This window comes from Haplochromis burtoni, unplaced genomic scaffold (genome assembly GCF_018398535.1).
Source record: "Haplochromis burtoni strain Fernald_Lab_line unplaced genomic scaffold, NCSU_Asbu1 Contig_544, whole genome shotgun sequence".
In the NCBI taxonomy this organism is placed as follows: Eukaryota; Metazoa; Chordata; class Actinopteri; order Cichliformes; family Cichlidae; genus Haplochromis; species Haplochromis burtoni.
The window spans coordinates 231,974-247,784 of record NW_024582905.1 but is presented as its reverse complement, the minus strand read 5'-3'; the positions used below and the strand labels follow the sequence as shown (position 1 = coordinate 247,784).

At 38.6% G+C, this 15,811-nt stretch overlaps 1 protein-coding gene across 1 annotated transcript in view; it reads left to right on the top strand.

Annotated features, from left to right (window-relative positions):
- usp43a (ubiquitin specific peptidase 43a) overlaps positions 1-15,811 on the top strand; it is a 125,172-nt gene that overhangs the window by 84,830 nt on the left and 24,531 nt on the right. Inside the window, exons 10-11 of the mRNA XM_042214292.1 lie at positions 2,940-3,017; positions 3,157-3,286. Coding sequence (XP_042070226.1) covers positions 2,940-3,017; positions 3,157-3,286 — 208 coding nt within the window. The remainder of the gene's footprint in view (positions 1-2,939; positions 3,018-3,156; positions 3,287-15,811) is intronic.

Sequence of the window (15,811 nt, the reverse complement as noted above, 5' to 3'; positions counted from 1 at the left end):
ATTTCTTTCTTTATGATAAGCATTTGAAAGAAAATCTGTTTCAAGTAAATCATAGTTCTCCAACTTTAAAAGAAAAATCAAAATATGCAGAAAGACATGGAAAACATATATATGAGAACCATGCAAAAATTGCAACATTAAGTTTCATGCTTCTGTAAAAAGGAAAAACAGTAGTGAGCTCAGCAACAGAAACGGCCTAGAGGTCTACAGAAGACGACAGTGGTGGATGATCTTATATCCAGCCAAGTGAGGAAAGCTCAACAGGAAGTAAACATGCCATTATCCCAGTCTATCATAAGCAGAAATAGAGAAAATACAAATGGTTCGCCACAGGGGGAAAAGCATCTGTGAGCCTAAAGGAAAGAAAGATGACATATTGCTAAAAAGATAAGAATCAATAAGAGCAGTTCTCTAACTGCATTATTTAGACAGATAAAACTAAAACCTGTAACACAAGAACAGGAAGAAAAAAGTATGGAGAAGGTTTACAACGGCTCATAATACAAAGCATAGTACCACATACCTTATAAAAGTGTGTCAGTGTGATGCATGAGCATGCATGCATCACATGCATGCCCATTCATCACGCATTTATAAGTCCTTAGAAGGGCAATACAACACTGCTGCTTGTTTGGCTCAGTGGGTGAGCAGGTGACTATACACAACAGTGCAGCAGTTTAAGAAGTCTGACTCACGGTCCTTTGCTGGGTGTCTTCACCTTCTTTCTCTGTCTATATTGTCTTGTCACATAAGTTGTGGATTTATTGGATTTACGCTTGCTTTTCAATTTCAAGTGATTTTTGCATTTGTGGTGTTCTAATCATGTTGCTAACGGTTAAGTTACAGACCGCCCTCTGGTGGATAAACCATTCATTACATGGTTGTTTTGCATCCCTTCTTTACTGTTTTCATTTTCATTTTCATTTATTGGCCATTATAAATCCGAATACCAGTATATCACCAACTAAATAATCTCGACCAATCGACAAGGCTCTAATGAAATCATACAAGATAAACTTTGCTGTCCTTGGTGTTATATTCTGTTCAGAGTCATCTTAATGCAGCAAAGTGTTTGGATCAGTGTGGCCACTGGATAGTGACCAGAATATACAGTAAAAGCTTTTTTGGGAGCTTTTTGGAAAAAAAACTAGTACTTTCAATGACCAGGTCCGTCACCGGATCTCACTGAGCAGCATTTCAGTAGCTGAAGACAAAACTGAAAGCAGAAAGGCTCATGAGTAAACAGCTGGAAACAGCTGCAGCAAAGGGTTTGGGAAAGCAACAAAGAGGGAAATCAAATGACTGACAAAGTATGAAAAATAACAGTTGTGTTGTCTTTTGCCTGTGCCTTTATGTGTTTATCTGCTTTACAAAATAGTTTGAAATGCATTGCTTCAATTAACTTGTTGTCTAACCTCCTTGTTAAAAAGATAATTAATGTTTTCCTGCATGTTGTGTGACACTTAAATAATTATTGACTTGTAGACAATTAACTGGCCACTCAGAGCTCCTGCTGATGCTCTGGGATCTGGATTTGATTTAATTTTGTGGTAGTGCTCTGTTTACACACAGAGCAATCTTTCAGTTAAAGAAATTCAAATGATTCCCGGGAGGAATTAACTGTGCGATGACTTTTTCGACAAGAGCATCTGTAGAGGCGGTGGCGTTTTTAGTTTTTAGTGTCCGTTTCTCTAATTATTGTGCTGACAGGTCACAGAAGTGTGACATCTGCTAGTAGCGAGTGCATTAAATGCGTTCGTAGGGAACAATACTGAGACAACAATGTGAGTTCTGCTTTGAAGATGGAATGAAATTATTCATTGTCAGAATCAGTCAATATTTAGCTGTGCTTGAAGTCTCAAGCACCTTTCATGTCCATCTAGAAAAGAAAAACCTTTGACATGGCTCCAAAAATCTGCCCGTGGTGATCCATCATTCTGTCCTTAGCATTCAGTAATTTTTAAGTGCACCTTGGCCTTTCCATCAGAGCTGCTTGGCTGTTGAATACTGATGCTGTTTCTTTCCTCCTGAGATGAAAGCAGTGAAGGTAAGCCCTGAAATATAAACACCGTGCCCCTCGCTACATTAGGGCAGAGAAAAAAAAATCATATTTTTGCATACTAATCCTGGATGAGAAACCAGGTCTAAGCTTTGGTTGTTGTCACTCTGTGATCCTCCTGCCAGTGTGTATATATTTGTGTGCATATTATGGTGGAATAAATTACAATAAAAGTAAAAAGTGCAAATATTGATGGGCTTTAATACGATTAGTCAGAAGCTCACATTTCATTCTGCTTGAACTGAAACTGAAGAGTGGACTCTTGTGTTTTTCTGGTGTTTTTAATGTGGAAAAGCATGTGCTGATAACTTGCACGAAGATAAATATCTATCTAATACTGTGCAATAGCCATGATTGGCCTTTTGTTATATTACTCCCTTATTCCTAAATGGAATAACTTCATTTTCACACAAATGACAAAGTGAAAAACATTTGCTTGAAATTCTTGCAAATTTTCTTTTAAAAAATGTACATTGTAAGTATCCACAACTTCTGCCATGACACTCTAAATTGTAATTTAGGAAATGCATTTTGTGTTTACTTGTGTTATCTTTGCCTGATATTTAAATTTGTTTGATGATCTGAAACATTAAAGTGTGACAAACATACAAAACAACAGGAAAGGGAAGTGGGCAAACACTTTTTCACATCACTGTACTCTCTGGATGCACTATAGCAGCTGTCACAGGAGCAGCTGTTGCATGACAGCAACACAGATTTTAACGTTCTTCTTTTTTCTTTTTTTTTAAACTTCATTCATTGTGGTTTATTTCAGGCTTTTGAAGATCACAGAATGCTATCACACTCAGAAAACTAAAATCATAAAATATGTATTCAGAGTTAAAAGATAACCTTCCTGCTTTTCTCCGCTGTTTTGTAGAGCTCTGAAGTTCTGCGGCCCAGGAGGACCCCCCCATGTGAAGCTTGTTATCGAATGGGAGCCAAGCACCAAAGAATGGTAAGGACTGAACACATTTTAATGCTTTAAAAATGTGCAGAACTCAAAATTTTATAGTGTTGGCTGTTGTCATCTTGGGTGACATGGTAAACACAATTCTGCCACTGAATTAGACCAATCCACTTTGTGTGTGGTCCAGTTTATTTGGCAGCATCCAGGAGGAAGTAGTGAAAGATGCAGAGAGCGTGAGGAACCAGCAGCAGCAGCACCTTCAGCAGCATAGCTGTACCTTGGATGAGTGCTTTAAGCTGTACACCAAAGAAGAACAGGTAAGTAAGAGGAATACAATAAACTTTTGTTTTTACACGGTTATAACATAACATTTGCATTGGAGGTTTCATCTCCCTGAATTTCATGAAACAAGTGTAATTTAATCTCCAGATTTTAATTTACATTCCAAGTCAAAAAGGCCACATAAGTATTTAGAAAAAATAAAAGGTCCACTGTAGCACCTTTTACTTGCTTACATGCTTACTGATTTATTGATTTCAACACCCATATGCGCAGTCTGATGTCAGAAATCAACAGATGTCTATAAAATTATCAAACAGAGACGATGGTCTGTTGCATTTGCCAATTCAACTAGAATACATGTCACGTATCCTCCTTAGTTTTCTTTCTTTCTTTCTGTCTTAACCTGTCCTTTTTGGCATTTTGCTACAAATGGCAAATGGAAAATCAGCATTGCACATAATAATAATAATAATAAATTATTGAATTATTAATGTACAATGCTAGTTTTTAATGCGTTAATTTGTACTGAAATCATGTCTAATATTTAAGATTTAAAAAACTGATATAGATAATTAATACCTGGAGCTGACTTTATGTGCTTAGCTTTTGTACTTGTCTTTTACTGCACTTGCTGTAATATTTCAGTCGGGTAGTGTCTGTTCTCTGGAAAAAAAATAAAGGCAGCTGGACTTTAGGTTTGTGAATATGTTTCACCTCTCATCCAGGAGGTTTCTTCAATTCTGGCGTGTGTGTGTGTATGTGTGCAAATTACCCAGATTAGTCAGGACATCACGCACAAACTGACTCTGTAATCTCTCATCAGGTCATATTCACACGCATGCTCAGTATGGTGCTACTCATGTCTCACAGACTCGCACACAAACTTGGCATATTTTAATCTTAATTGTACCGCTCAACAGCCACTGAGAGGGAAAGCTCTTCCACATTACCTTCCTGTTTTGCTTGCGCATGGGCATGACACCAGGTCAAGGACTAATATTTCTGACATCTAGATAGTTTTCTAGACGAATCCTTTCTGCTGTCTGAAAAAATACCTAATGTTTTTTCAGACCTAATGAAAGGTAATGTTGTACTATTATTACTTATGCTTGGCTGGTCGTATTCACATGCTATAGTACTATTTTAATTTCATAGCAGTGATAAACATGTGTAGGGCAGACTATTCAATTCAAAGCAGTTTTATTTATACTGCACCAAATCACAACAACAGATAGTCCTGCTCTGATTGGCTATCACCAATGGAAGCAGGGCAGAGATGTGATGCTGCTCCTCAGAAGCCTAGATGATAGTGATGGGTCGTTCGCGAACGACATGGCTCTTAGAACCGACTCTTTGAAGTGAACGACGCGAGCCGGCTCCTTATTGGGAGCCATGAGGGGTTTTTTTGTTTTGTTTTTTTCTTTCTCTCACCCTCTCTCTCGCCCTTTTTTCCGCTAAACTCCGCATGCGCAGCCTGTAGTTTGCGCTGGGCAGAGGGGGGAGGGGCGTTAGTTACACTCGCAGTAGCACAGGAACAGAGCCAGAGAGAAAAAGAGCGAGGGACAACAACGTCACATTAGAAAGGTATAGTAGATTCAGAAATCATGCAGGCCATGACAGAGAATGTGCATCTTCTTTTTGTTTTAATATTTTAAATTATATTTAATTGTGTTGTGGTTTGCAGTGTTTTGTGTTGTTTCACGTTAAATTTGTTTAAAAGGAAAAAGCTGAAAATTTAAATAGTTAAAAGTTTAAAATGTAAATAGTTGTTTTTTGTATTATATGATTTATTTATTACATTTTATGTGGAGTGAATAAATAAAGTATATTTATGGTGGCCCTTAGAGACAAAGCACGTACAAAGTCCAAAACGCGTAAAAACTCCAAAACGCGTAAAAACTCAGGCGCACGTACAAACTCAGAATCATGTACAAAAGACAACAGAAGTGCTCCAGGATGCTAGGCGCAGTGTTGAGCTTTTGTTACCTAGTGGCTACACAAGCCAGGAAGTATCAACAACAGGATTTGGTGTGTGGTAGTAAAAAAATTTTTATTATTTGAATAAATATGAGTGCTTGTCCATAAATACACAAACAATACACACATGCTTTCAATTGTGTAATTTAAGTGATCTGGGTAGCTCTGTTTTGGAAGTTCAGTTAATGCTAGAAATGTGTTTTGGAGTTTGTATGTGCTTTAGAGTTTGTACGTGCTTTGTCTCTAGGGGCCATACATGAACATATATAAATAAAACCACTTTTTTTACATTAGTAATTCCTTTTCTGCATAATTTTATATTATTGTTAATAATAAATTAATTAAAGCAACAACCTGAAGAGCCGGTTCGGAGCCGAAAGAGCCGGCTCTTTTTAGTGAGCCGAGCCGAAAGAGCCGGATCTCTAAAAAGAGCCCAAAATCCCATCACTACTAGATGACAGACCCAGATGGATGTGGGGATAACAAAAGTGCAAGCAAGGAGCACTGAGATGACATTGAAGGTGCAAGTTCTAGTGAGCGAGTGTATGTAATGGGAATGACTGAGATGAAGAGCTGCTGAGTGGGGATCAAATGATAGAGAAAAGACAGGAAGGAGTGAGGGCATCAGCTTGTCAGATGCAAAATGACAGGGTCTGAAGTGAGAGGTGAGTTGGTGCTGATAGAAGGATAATGGAATGAAAAAGCCAGAGTAGTCAAGTGACAGCCACAGTTTGTGTGCCGTAAAAGCAAAAAGTGCCATCAGTTCAGCAGTAAGACTGCATATCAGTGCTGTACCACAGGGTAACTCATTTTACACAGTCCATTTACAGTTCTTGGGGAAATTAAAGCATATTTATATGTCTCAAGCAAAAACAATATCTAACATACGATGCTGTGAAAACGTCTTTCTTCCCTTGCTGGTTTCTTAGAATTTTGAATATTTGTCACAATGACATGTTTTTAAAATTTTAACATTACATAAAGATAATGTGGGTAAATGCAAAGTGCAGTTTTTAACCCTCTCAGGCTCAAATTAAACTTTTTCTTGCTAATGCACAGTCCTGCAGTGGTACTTCTGAGTAAAAAAAACTCATAAAATATGTATGTGGGGTAATCAGGTTGTTAGTTTTTAACTGTTGCAGATCGGCACCGCCTGCCTTGAGAGGGTTAAATGATGGAATAAAGATATCTAGTGTAAACCTACCTGGTCCTATGTGAAAAAGCAATCCCCCCATTAAATCAATCATGCCACACCTGTTAAATCAAGATATCATCTGAATAGAACATGCCCAACAAAGTGAAGTAGGCTCCTCCCACTATCTAAATAAACATTTGTTGTGGGCGACTTGATGGACCATCAGTTCTGCTCTCTGCTAGAAAGTCCTGAAGGGGAATGTCTGGCCATCAGTTCATACCCTGAAGCTCCAAAACACAGACGCTATTCCACCTCTTATTGGCTTAAAATGTTTTTTGGAGTTTTTTTGTCCTAGTGATAGTCAGACTCAAATCACATTGAAATGCTTTGGCTGTTCATGCTCAAAACCCCCCAAATGTGGCTAAATTAAAACAATTCTAGAAAGAAAAATTGTGATGTGAAAGACTGATTGCCAGTTATTGGAGTTGCTTAATTGCAGTTCTTGCTCCCAAGGATGGAACAATCAGTTATTAGGTTCAGGGGGTAATCCTGTTTTCACACAGGACCAGGTTTATTCCTTAGTATTAACACCAAATACTGCATTTCATTTTTATTAATGGCCTCAGAAATACTCATACTGTAGAAATCACATTATCATCACCAGATGATTTCTCCTACACTTTATCAAGTATTGTCTCGTTGGCTGTTGATTATAGGACTCAACTCTATATACCTTAAAAATTTACAGGTTTCAAGGTAAGACAAGGCCAATAAAACCCAGATTAAAGGCCAAAGGTCACTATGTAAAATCTCAAAGAGTGAACAAAAACAGTCTATCTGGGAAAGGATGTTATAGATTGTTCGTAAATGATAATAAATGACACCCGTGCAGCTGTGTAAAGCCCAAGATTAGGTGATGAATACAATGTAAATGCATCTGGCTGGTCTCAAATGACAAAAGAGTTAGAGAAAAGAAACAGGCAACCAAAACAGTGTGCACTACTGAGAAACAGAGCTGTCACAAGCATACGCATTTCAAAGAGAAGCTGTTCAAAAATATGAAGCTAACCCTGCAAGAGTATTTAGAGTCTGTGAGAAGCTGTACAGAAACAGAATCAAGTCAGTTTAGGAGCTGGAGGTAATGACAAAATGTCTAACACCTGCTGTAGATATTTTGTGTATTTTTTTTTAAATCCTAATAAGGATTGTCTTATGGATCTTTTTTAAATAAATGTAAAAAGAAAAATGATGGTTCCCATTTAGAATCGTTGTTACTGTGGAAAATTCTAACATTCTATGTGAAAGTGAGAGCTGAGCCGTGTTTGTATTCAGTGCTTTTTTTTCGTTCTTTTCCCCCCATCTGGTCGCCAGCAAGATTAAGACTAAAATCTTTGGTTGCTGATCTTATTCACTTGTTATAAACCTATGACATGCTTTGGCTTTTGAGGATGAATTCTCTTAAGTCCTTTGTGGCTTCTTTGTAATTGTTCCATTATAAATTTTATTAATCACACAAAGAACTAGAGAGAGAAACCAATTATGTCATCAGCCAGTCTTTCACACCGCTTAAAGTACCTGGGTACATGTTGCTTGGTCCCTGTGTGAGTTTTCTGTGGTTGCTTTTGTCCAAACTCATAAGACATGCACGTAAGGTCAACGTGGGTGGATGTGAGTCAGTGTTTACTCCAAATCGTCAGCTGAGACTGTCTGCTATTCCCCCAGCCACTCCCAAAGTATAGCTAATTTAAAGATACTTCATTATATTAGCAGTTATTGACCTTAAATGTGTACTTTCTAGTAGTTTATAGTTACTTTACATTGCATATATTTAGGCATATTATACAGTTTATTTTTGTTTAGTTAACATTTTACAAAAAAAGAATCAAAAAGAAAAGAAAAATGTTGTGTTTTCTGACAATACCTACTAATGTTTGTACAAGCACCAGTGAAATGCTAGAGTTTTTTTCTTTTCCAGTGGTTCTGGAGAGAGGAGCTCTTTTATTTTTTTAGGGTGCTGATGTTGGCTGGGATGAAATGGTATCTTAAAGGCAAATGTCTCATTGCGCATTAAACATTGCTCCCTGATTGACTACAGATTTTAGATTTTTTAGTTATCTAAATAAATCATGTGGCCTTTGGTGTATTCAAACACCGTGTTTATTCTACTTGAGCTATTTTGCATAATATTGCCTCTTTAAGTGAGATAAAAAGGCTTTCAAGCTATCAGTGACAGGCAGTATGTTGGGCTGGAAAAAGAAGTTTGTCATATAATAGTTAAAAATGTCATTAGTGAAGTAAAACTACTCTTTTGGAAGGAAAACAAAACAGGCAAAAGTTTAGGCAAGCCTTCAGCAATTTTGTTGAAGTAAATATGTGAGCAAAAACCTGTTCAGTGGGCCTCTTTCAAATGCTAATGTTGCTTTTTATTTCACAAACTTAAAAAAATAAAATTAAACATTAATGGAGGCTTGTAGACTCTACTGTATATGAAGCTAATTAAATCTTTCTGTTCCTTGGAGTTCATTTCAAGGTCTGGGACACTTTTAAGCTGGCTGGCACACACAGCGTGCAGAAGAGGAACCGTGAAAGCTCTCCGACAGAGCAGCTTGGGTTTCTTGAATTACTGCATGGTGGACTATGGGTTATGGTTTGGATGTTTGTCCTGTTAAAGAACTTTTATATTAGTTTCTTTAACAAACTGAATGACATTTGCTAATATGTAGTGGAGTCCACTCTTTTTGTGTTTTTCCAAACAGAGCTTTGGTGATTGTGGTCAAAGAACACATGTTTAACTCCTGCTTAGCTTCTTTCTGATTTTTGTTTCCTTATTTTCTTGAGAACTGTATACATGGCTGTGAGGTTGTAAAGTTTTCTTCTCATGAGCTTTGTTAACCCTGCCTGTATATTAGCATGGACAAAACAATAAAGCAACACCAAACCCGTGTCAGCCAAACTACTCTGCAGCTCTTTTGCTATATGTATCAGATCGTGTGTTGCCTTTCTGTCCAACCGACATGCAGTTTTTGCCTGAAAGATATCTTAATGTCCCACATTTTCCCTTAACTGCCATTTTAATAACATTTCTGACAGTGGAAATTGCAAATCTGAAGAACTTTGAAGTGTTTTTACATCATTTCAAACTTCTAAAGCATAACTTACCTTAATTTTAGATCCTCAACCAGTTGCTCTCTTTGATTGAATAGAATTTCATAGCTGCTGTGAAAGTGGGGCAGTGACTACTGACAACTCTTGACAGTTTAAAAGGTTTATTTTACAACAAAAAGCTTATTTAATTTAATGTTCACCATCTATTTTGTATAAGAATCTGAAGTCTTGTCATTGAAAAGTGGACAAAACAAGTGAAAGAATCAAAGTGGCTACCATGGGAAAATAAATGCCGTAGATGGATACTGTGCAGTTTAAAAAAACACTAGTATATCTGAGCAACTGGAACTTTTTATGGCACTCTATATTATTGGATTACTGTATTTCAATATTATATATTTAAAAAAAACTACAAAATATATTTTAAACTAGCATGTGCTTTAAAATAGTGTCTGCTAATTAAATTCTGTGTACTTACATAAAGTAAAAGCATCAAACGTTGAATTCATTTCCTTAAAGGTACAGTTTGTTAACAGTGTTTAGATATTTTAGACATTCTAAAAAAATCAGTAATAAATGCATGTTTGGGACCGAACAGTAGAGTTAGTAACAGCAAGCAAACATAGAGGAGCATTTACAGGTTAGAAGACAGATTCTCTTAGGAACTAGTAGAGCCCAGAAACAGATCTATAAGAGGGCGAATACTGGAGTTTTTCTCCACCTTACTAGTCGTGTGAGTTTGTTTGTATGAAAAAGAGAAAAATATAGACCTCAGGACAAAGGATGTTACATCATGTTACAGTTATTCCCCTTTTTCTTCCTGAGATGGAAATTGGGAAAAAAAATAAAATGAAATAAACAACAAAACAAAAAACATCGGTGTGGATAAGATGAGTCTTAGAAGATGGAACATGCAGGCAAAGTCTGCTGAGTGTAGAGCTGTGCAGGTAGAGAGCACTAATGTTGGAGGAATGGTGTGATGAGCAGGCACGTGAGTGCTGCAGAAGAATTACTGAACAACAGAAACGTTGTTGGGCAGTGAGGTGATGAGACGGCTGGTCCAAAACTAACAGTTGTGCAAGCTGAACATCCAAGATATGACGAATAAACTTAATAAACTTCAGTTCAGCATAGCACAATGCCTCAGCGTACCCAGCACACTGGCATGCATGAGCTGATAAGCCCCAGGTGTGCACGGTGACTGGAGTGGAGCTCGGAGAGTGGGAGATGACAGTGCAGCGTCTACAATTCACAAAATTTAACAAACCAAAAGAGACAAGGACACAAACCAAACGAAGATGAGAACACAAAACAAAGCAAAAAGAGGAAAAATTGAATAAAATGATTTGCTTTTTTTAGATGGCGAATATAACTCTAGTGTTTAAATATAAAGAAGCATATATTCAATTCAATTTTATTTATACAGCCTCAAATCACGACAACACTCACCTTAAGGCACTTTAGATTGTACGGTACATCCTACAATAACACATACAGAGAAAAAACCCAACAATCATAGGACCCCCTATGAGCAAGTGCTTTGGCGACAGTGGGAAGGAAAAACTCCCTTTTAACAGGAAGAAACTTCCGGCAGAACCAGGCTCAGGGAGGGGCGGGGCTATCTGCTATCTGGGGTGAGAGAAGGAAATCAGGATAAAAGACATGCTGTGGAAGAGAGCCAGAGATTAATAACAAGTATGATTCAGTGCAGAGAGGTCTATTGACACATAGTGAGTGAGAACGGTGACTGGAAGCTGGTTCCACTGAAGGCTCTCCCTCCCATTCTACTTTTTAGTACTCTAGGAACAACAAGTAAGCCTGCAGTGTAAGAGCAAAGTGCTCTAATGGGGTCGTATGGTACTATAAGATCATTAAGATAAGATGGGGCCTGTGGTCAGCCCAAATGACTACAGGCCTGTTGCACTTACGCCTGTAGTGATGAAGTGCTTTGAGAGACTGGTCTGTCAGCACATCAGGGCCGGTCTGCCTCCCACTCTGGACCCCCACCAATTTGCCTACAGGACAAATTGATCCACCGAGGACGCTATCACCATAGCGCTCCACACTGCGCTGAGTCACCTGGAGCACCAAGGAAGCTATGTGAGAATGCTCTTTCTGGACGTTAGCTCAGCATTCAATCATATCATCCCGGAGATCCTGGTCCAGAAACTGTCTCACCTGGGACTCTCCACCCCCATCTGCCTCTGGATCAAGGACTTCCTGACAAATAGACCACAGTCTGTCAGACTCGGCCCCCACCTGTCCAGCACCATCACACTCAGCACCGGGTCTCCACAAGGATGTGTTTTGAGTCCCCTCCTGTTTACGCTCTACACAACCAACTGCTCCCCTACCCATCTCTCAAACACCATCATAAAGTTCGCGGATGACACCACAGTGGTTGGACTCATCTCAAGGGGGGATGAGTCGGACTACAGAGATGAGGTCAACAGACTGACTGAGTGGTGTTCAGTTAACAACCTCCAACTGAACACCACGAAAACTAAAGAACTTATCTTGGACTTCAGGAAGGGCAGAGCAGACCCGGCCCCACTTTACATTCACGGGAGCTGTGTGGAGAGGGTACACTCCATGAGGTTTCTGGGCGTGCAGATACTCTGATGACCTCTCCTGGACTGCAAATACTACAGCGGTGGTTAAAAAGGCCCAGCAGCGTCTCCACTTTCTGAGAGTGCTCAGGAGGAACAACCTGGAGGAGAGGCTGCTGGTGACATTTTACAGAGCCACCATAGAGAGCATCCTAACGTACGGCATAACAACATGGTATGCAGGGTGCTCAGCTGCGGACAGGAAAGTACTGCAGAGGGTCATCAACACAGCCCAGAAGATCACTGGCTGCTCTCTGCCCAGCCTGGAGGTCACTGCAAACTCTCGGTACCTCAGCAGAGCTGGCAATATCATCAAGGACCACTCTCACCCCAGCAACCAACTGTTTGAACTATTACCGTCAGGCCGACGGTACAGGTCACATAAAACCAGGACAAACAGATTCAGGGATAGCTTCTTTCCCAGAGCTATCACCGTAGTAAATAAGCACAAAAACAATTGAACCTGCTTAGCTATACCATACCGTCACTGCCATTATATTATGCTGCTATTCATACTGTCATTATATTAATGCTGCTATCCTGTATATATCGTACTTACTATTGTTTGAGTACTTGCGATTGTTTTATTGTACTTTTTATATTTTACATTTATATTTATTATTGAATCTTGCACCAAGGGAGTGGCACTCCAATTTCGTTGTACTCTGTACAATGACAATAAAGGCTATTCTATTCTATTCTATTCTATTCTATTCTATTCTATTCTATTCTATTCTATTATTTAAGACCTTGTATGTGAGGAAAAGGACTTTGAATTCAATTCTGGATTTAACAGGAAGCCAATAAAGGGAGGCCAATATGGGAGAAATATGCTCTCTCTTTCTAGTCCCTTCAGTACTCTTGCTGCAGCATTTTGGATTAACTGAAGGCATATAGAAGGATAACCTTACTAAGCACAGTGACTGCAAATAGTTTCTCTGAAAACAAAATCTGTGCTAGCAGCATCTGTAAGACTATAACAACAAGCTGGCAGCTGGTAAATAATTTTTGTGCGGTTCACTTATCAACATGTTATAGCTTACATCTATTCCCACATAATATAATGATGCAGGAAAAACTGTTATAGCTGTGTCCAAAAATCCACTCATACAAACAGGAATTAGGGAGTTTTTCTTTATATGTATTTTACCTAAGTCAGGGTAAAATGTAGAAACATTTTGCTAACCTTAAGCACAGCTTTTTGAAATAATGTGTTATGAACTAAGTAGTACATGTAAAGTCTAAATAAAAAGATTTTAAAAAAATACCATAAGTCTGCATTCTTTCTAATAGCCAGCAGGTGGCGCCTCCTCTGGTTGTGTCAAAGCTTCAGGTTGAATATAAGACCACAGAGAAATGGCCCACAGCGTGTCCTTTCTCTGTGACCTCAGAAAACACTTTCCTGATTAGTTTATGGGCTCAGCCATTAGTTTCCGGTCATCCTGAATGCAACATGAAATGCTTTGTAACTGCAGACGGGAGTCTCATTGATCTAAAACACTGAACGAACCCAAAATGGTAGACTTCTCCATAAACAGAGTTGGTACTATATTCCCAAAATGCAAGCAATTCTGTTGCTCAAACTTGTCTATTGTAGGTTTTATTCATTTTTAAATTATTGAACATTATTCATTTAAATTCTCTGTCCTTGTTTGTTAACTTGGACACAAATAAAAGATCAGAAAAATCCTGAGCTTAATGAGGATGAGTGATCAATGAAATGAAAATCACAAATGTTAACGAGCAGTAAACCTTGTCACATCTTGTAGTCAGGCAAAAATGCCTGCCTGGCCTAACAGGTCTGCAGAGCATTTCTTGAAAAGTGAAAGTGTTTTCTGAATTTAAGAAAATCAAGCTATTCGGGGCTTTTTTTGTTTGTTTTTCTTTTTACTTTATACTGCTGCTTGTTTTAAATTAACAAAGGTTTAGCAGCAAAGGCTCTTCTTAGAAACTGACAATTTGTGTTTTGTCCTGTGACATTATAACAATTTATATTGTAATCTTGCAGCCTTGGTCACTGAGCACCAAAGACAAAACCTTTTATCCTTTTTGTTTTTGCCCTTTAACTCTGACTCCTCAAAGTTTATGACAAGTTGGCAGCTTGAAAATAATTTTTGGCAGTCCTGCAGTCAGGCCATTGTTATATAGATGTCTTGTCATTGCTTGTCTTTATGGAGCAACACACATTATAATGGTGCTTTGTACCCAAGAACAAAATGTCAGTATAATCTCAGTACTAACAATAGTAAACAGCACATCATCTATACAAACTCTAAAGAAACACAGCAGCAAGATGTGCATGATGAAATCTCCTTTATGGTTTAGTTTATTATCCTCTTATATAATTATCTCATTCTGAACCCAAACCTTGGCCCTAAAGCCAAATTCCAACCCTCTGAAGCTCTCAGAAAAAAAGCACAAAGTCATAGTCAAAACTTACGCACTTTCTCAAAATCCTTCCTCCCAAGATCTAAAACCAAAACCAGTCTTTACAAAGGTAGTCGTACATGTGCACACACATTGACACACACAGTAGCATAGCAATCGTACTGCATGTGCCTCAGTGGACACTGGCATTCAAGAGTAATTTCTCTCTTTGAGAGCTCACAGAATAAGTAGTTGTAACAAGTTAGATACACTGTGTGTCCCGACGCTACAGGCAGACACATTTGTTTCCATGGCTAATTACTTGTTTGTATAGCGCTCGTTTCTTGTGCACCTCGACTCTCCCCGTTGTGTTCATCACATCTTTTCGTAAGCCTGCAGTTGTTCCTCTCACTCCAAACTCCTCTCCCTCTGGTTCAGGAGTGCTACTACATGAATAGGGGAGAGCGATTGGACTACATGTAACAGCCTCAGCTAGCACTGAACCCGAACCACCTCCCCCTTCTCTTCTCCCTCTGCCGAGCCACAAACCACACCCCTAACTCCAACAGTAGCTTTATTTGTTTATTTATTTGTAAGAGACCCTGCACAAAAGCCAGCCAGAGAATTGACACATTGTACCAGATTTGATTAGCGTTTGCAGTTTCTTGGCAGGTAATATTTATCTGGTCACTTATTGCTATAGCAAGTGTAACCCACAATCAGACTTGCAGCTCAAAGGGCAACAGTGTGTGAAAGGGAAACATAGTTTTTCTTTATAGAAGAGAATCTAAACATGTTGTACTGCACTTTTGTGAGAGAGGCTCTGCTTTTTTGAAAACAAAACACAAAGTCTCAGTGGGCAGCGCTGACTTATTGTCTGCCTTTCAAAACCCGCCTGTAACCATAGCAACTGTAAATGTTAGGTTTCTAGCCATGAGACAGTTGTAGTAGGATTAACTGACAGCGTGTGTGCACAGGACATTTTTTAGCCTAAGGGCATTATTTATATAATAATTTTTGTGAAGTTGTCCATTTTTCCTCTGAGTACTATGACGAGCTGATGCAGCTAAAGGCATTTTTCCTGTCCAAGCAATCTTTGAGATGTCAGTCACAAACAAGTGAACCTTTTACCATTCTTTAGATTTGCCAGTCTGCAGCACAGACCTCTAAACCATAAAGCAAGAAGAGAAAAATCCCAAGATGATGCATTTTAATATGTTGAGCTAATGAAAGTGTATTTAAGGTGACCATGGCTTAGGCAGTAGAATAGATTTATCGGTAATTGGAGGGGTGGTGTACTTTTTTTTTTTTATCAATGGGTCCTTTAGTCTGCATGTCAAACGCACCTCAAAATTGCTCATCATTTA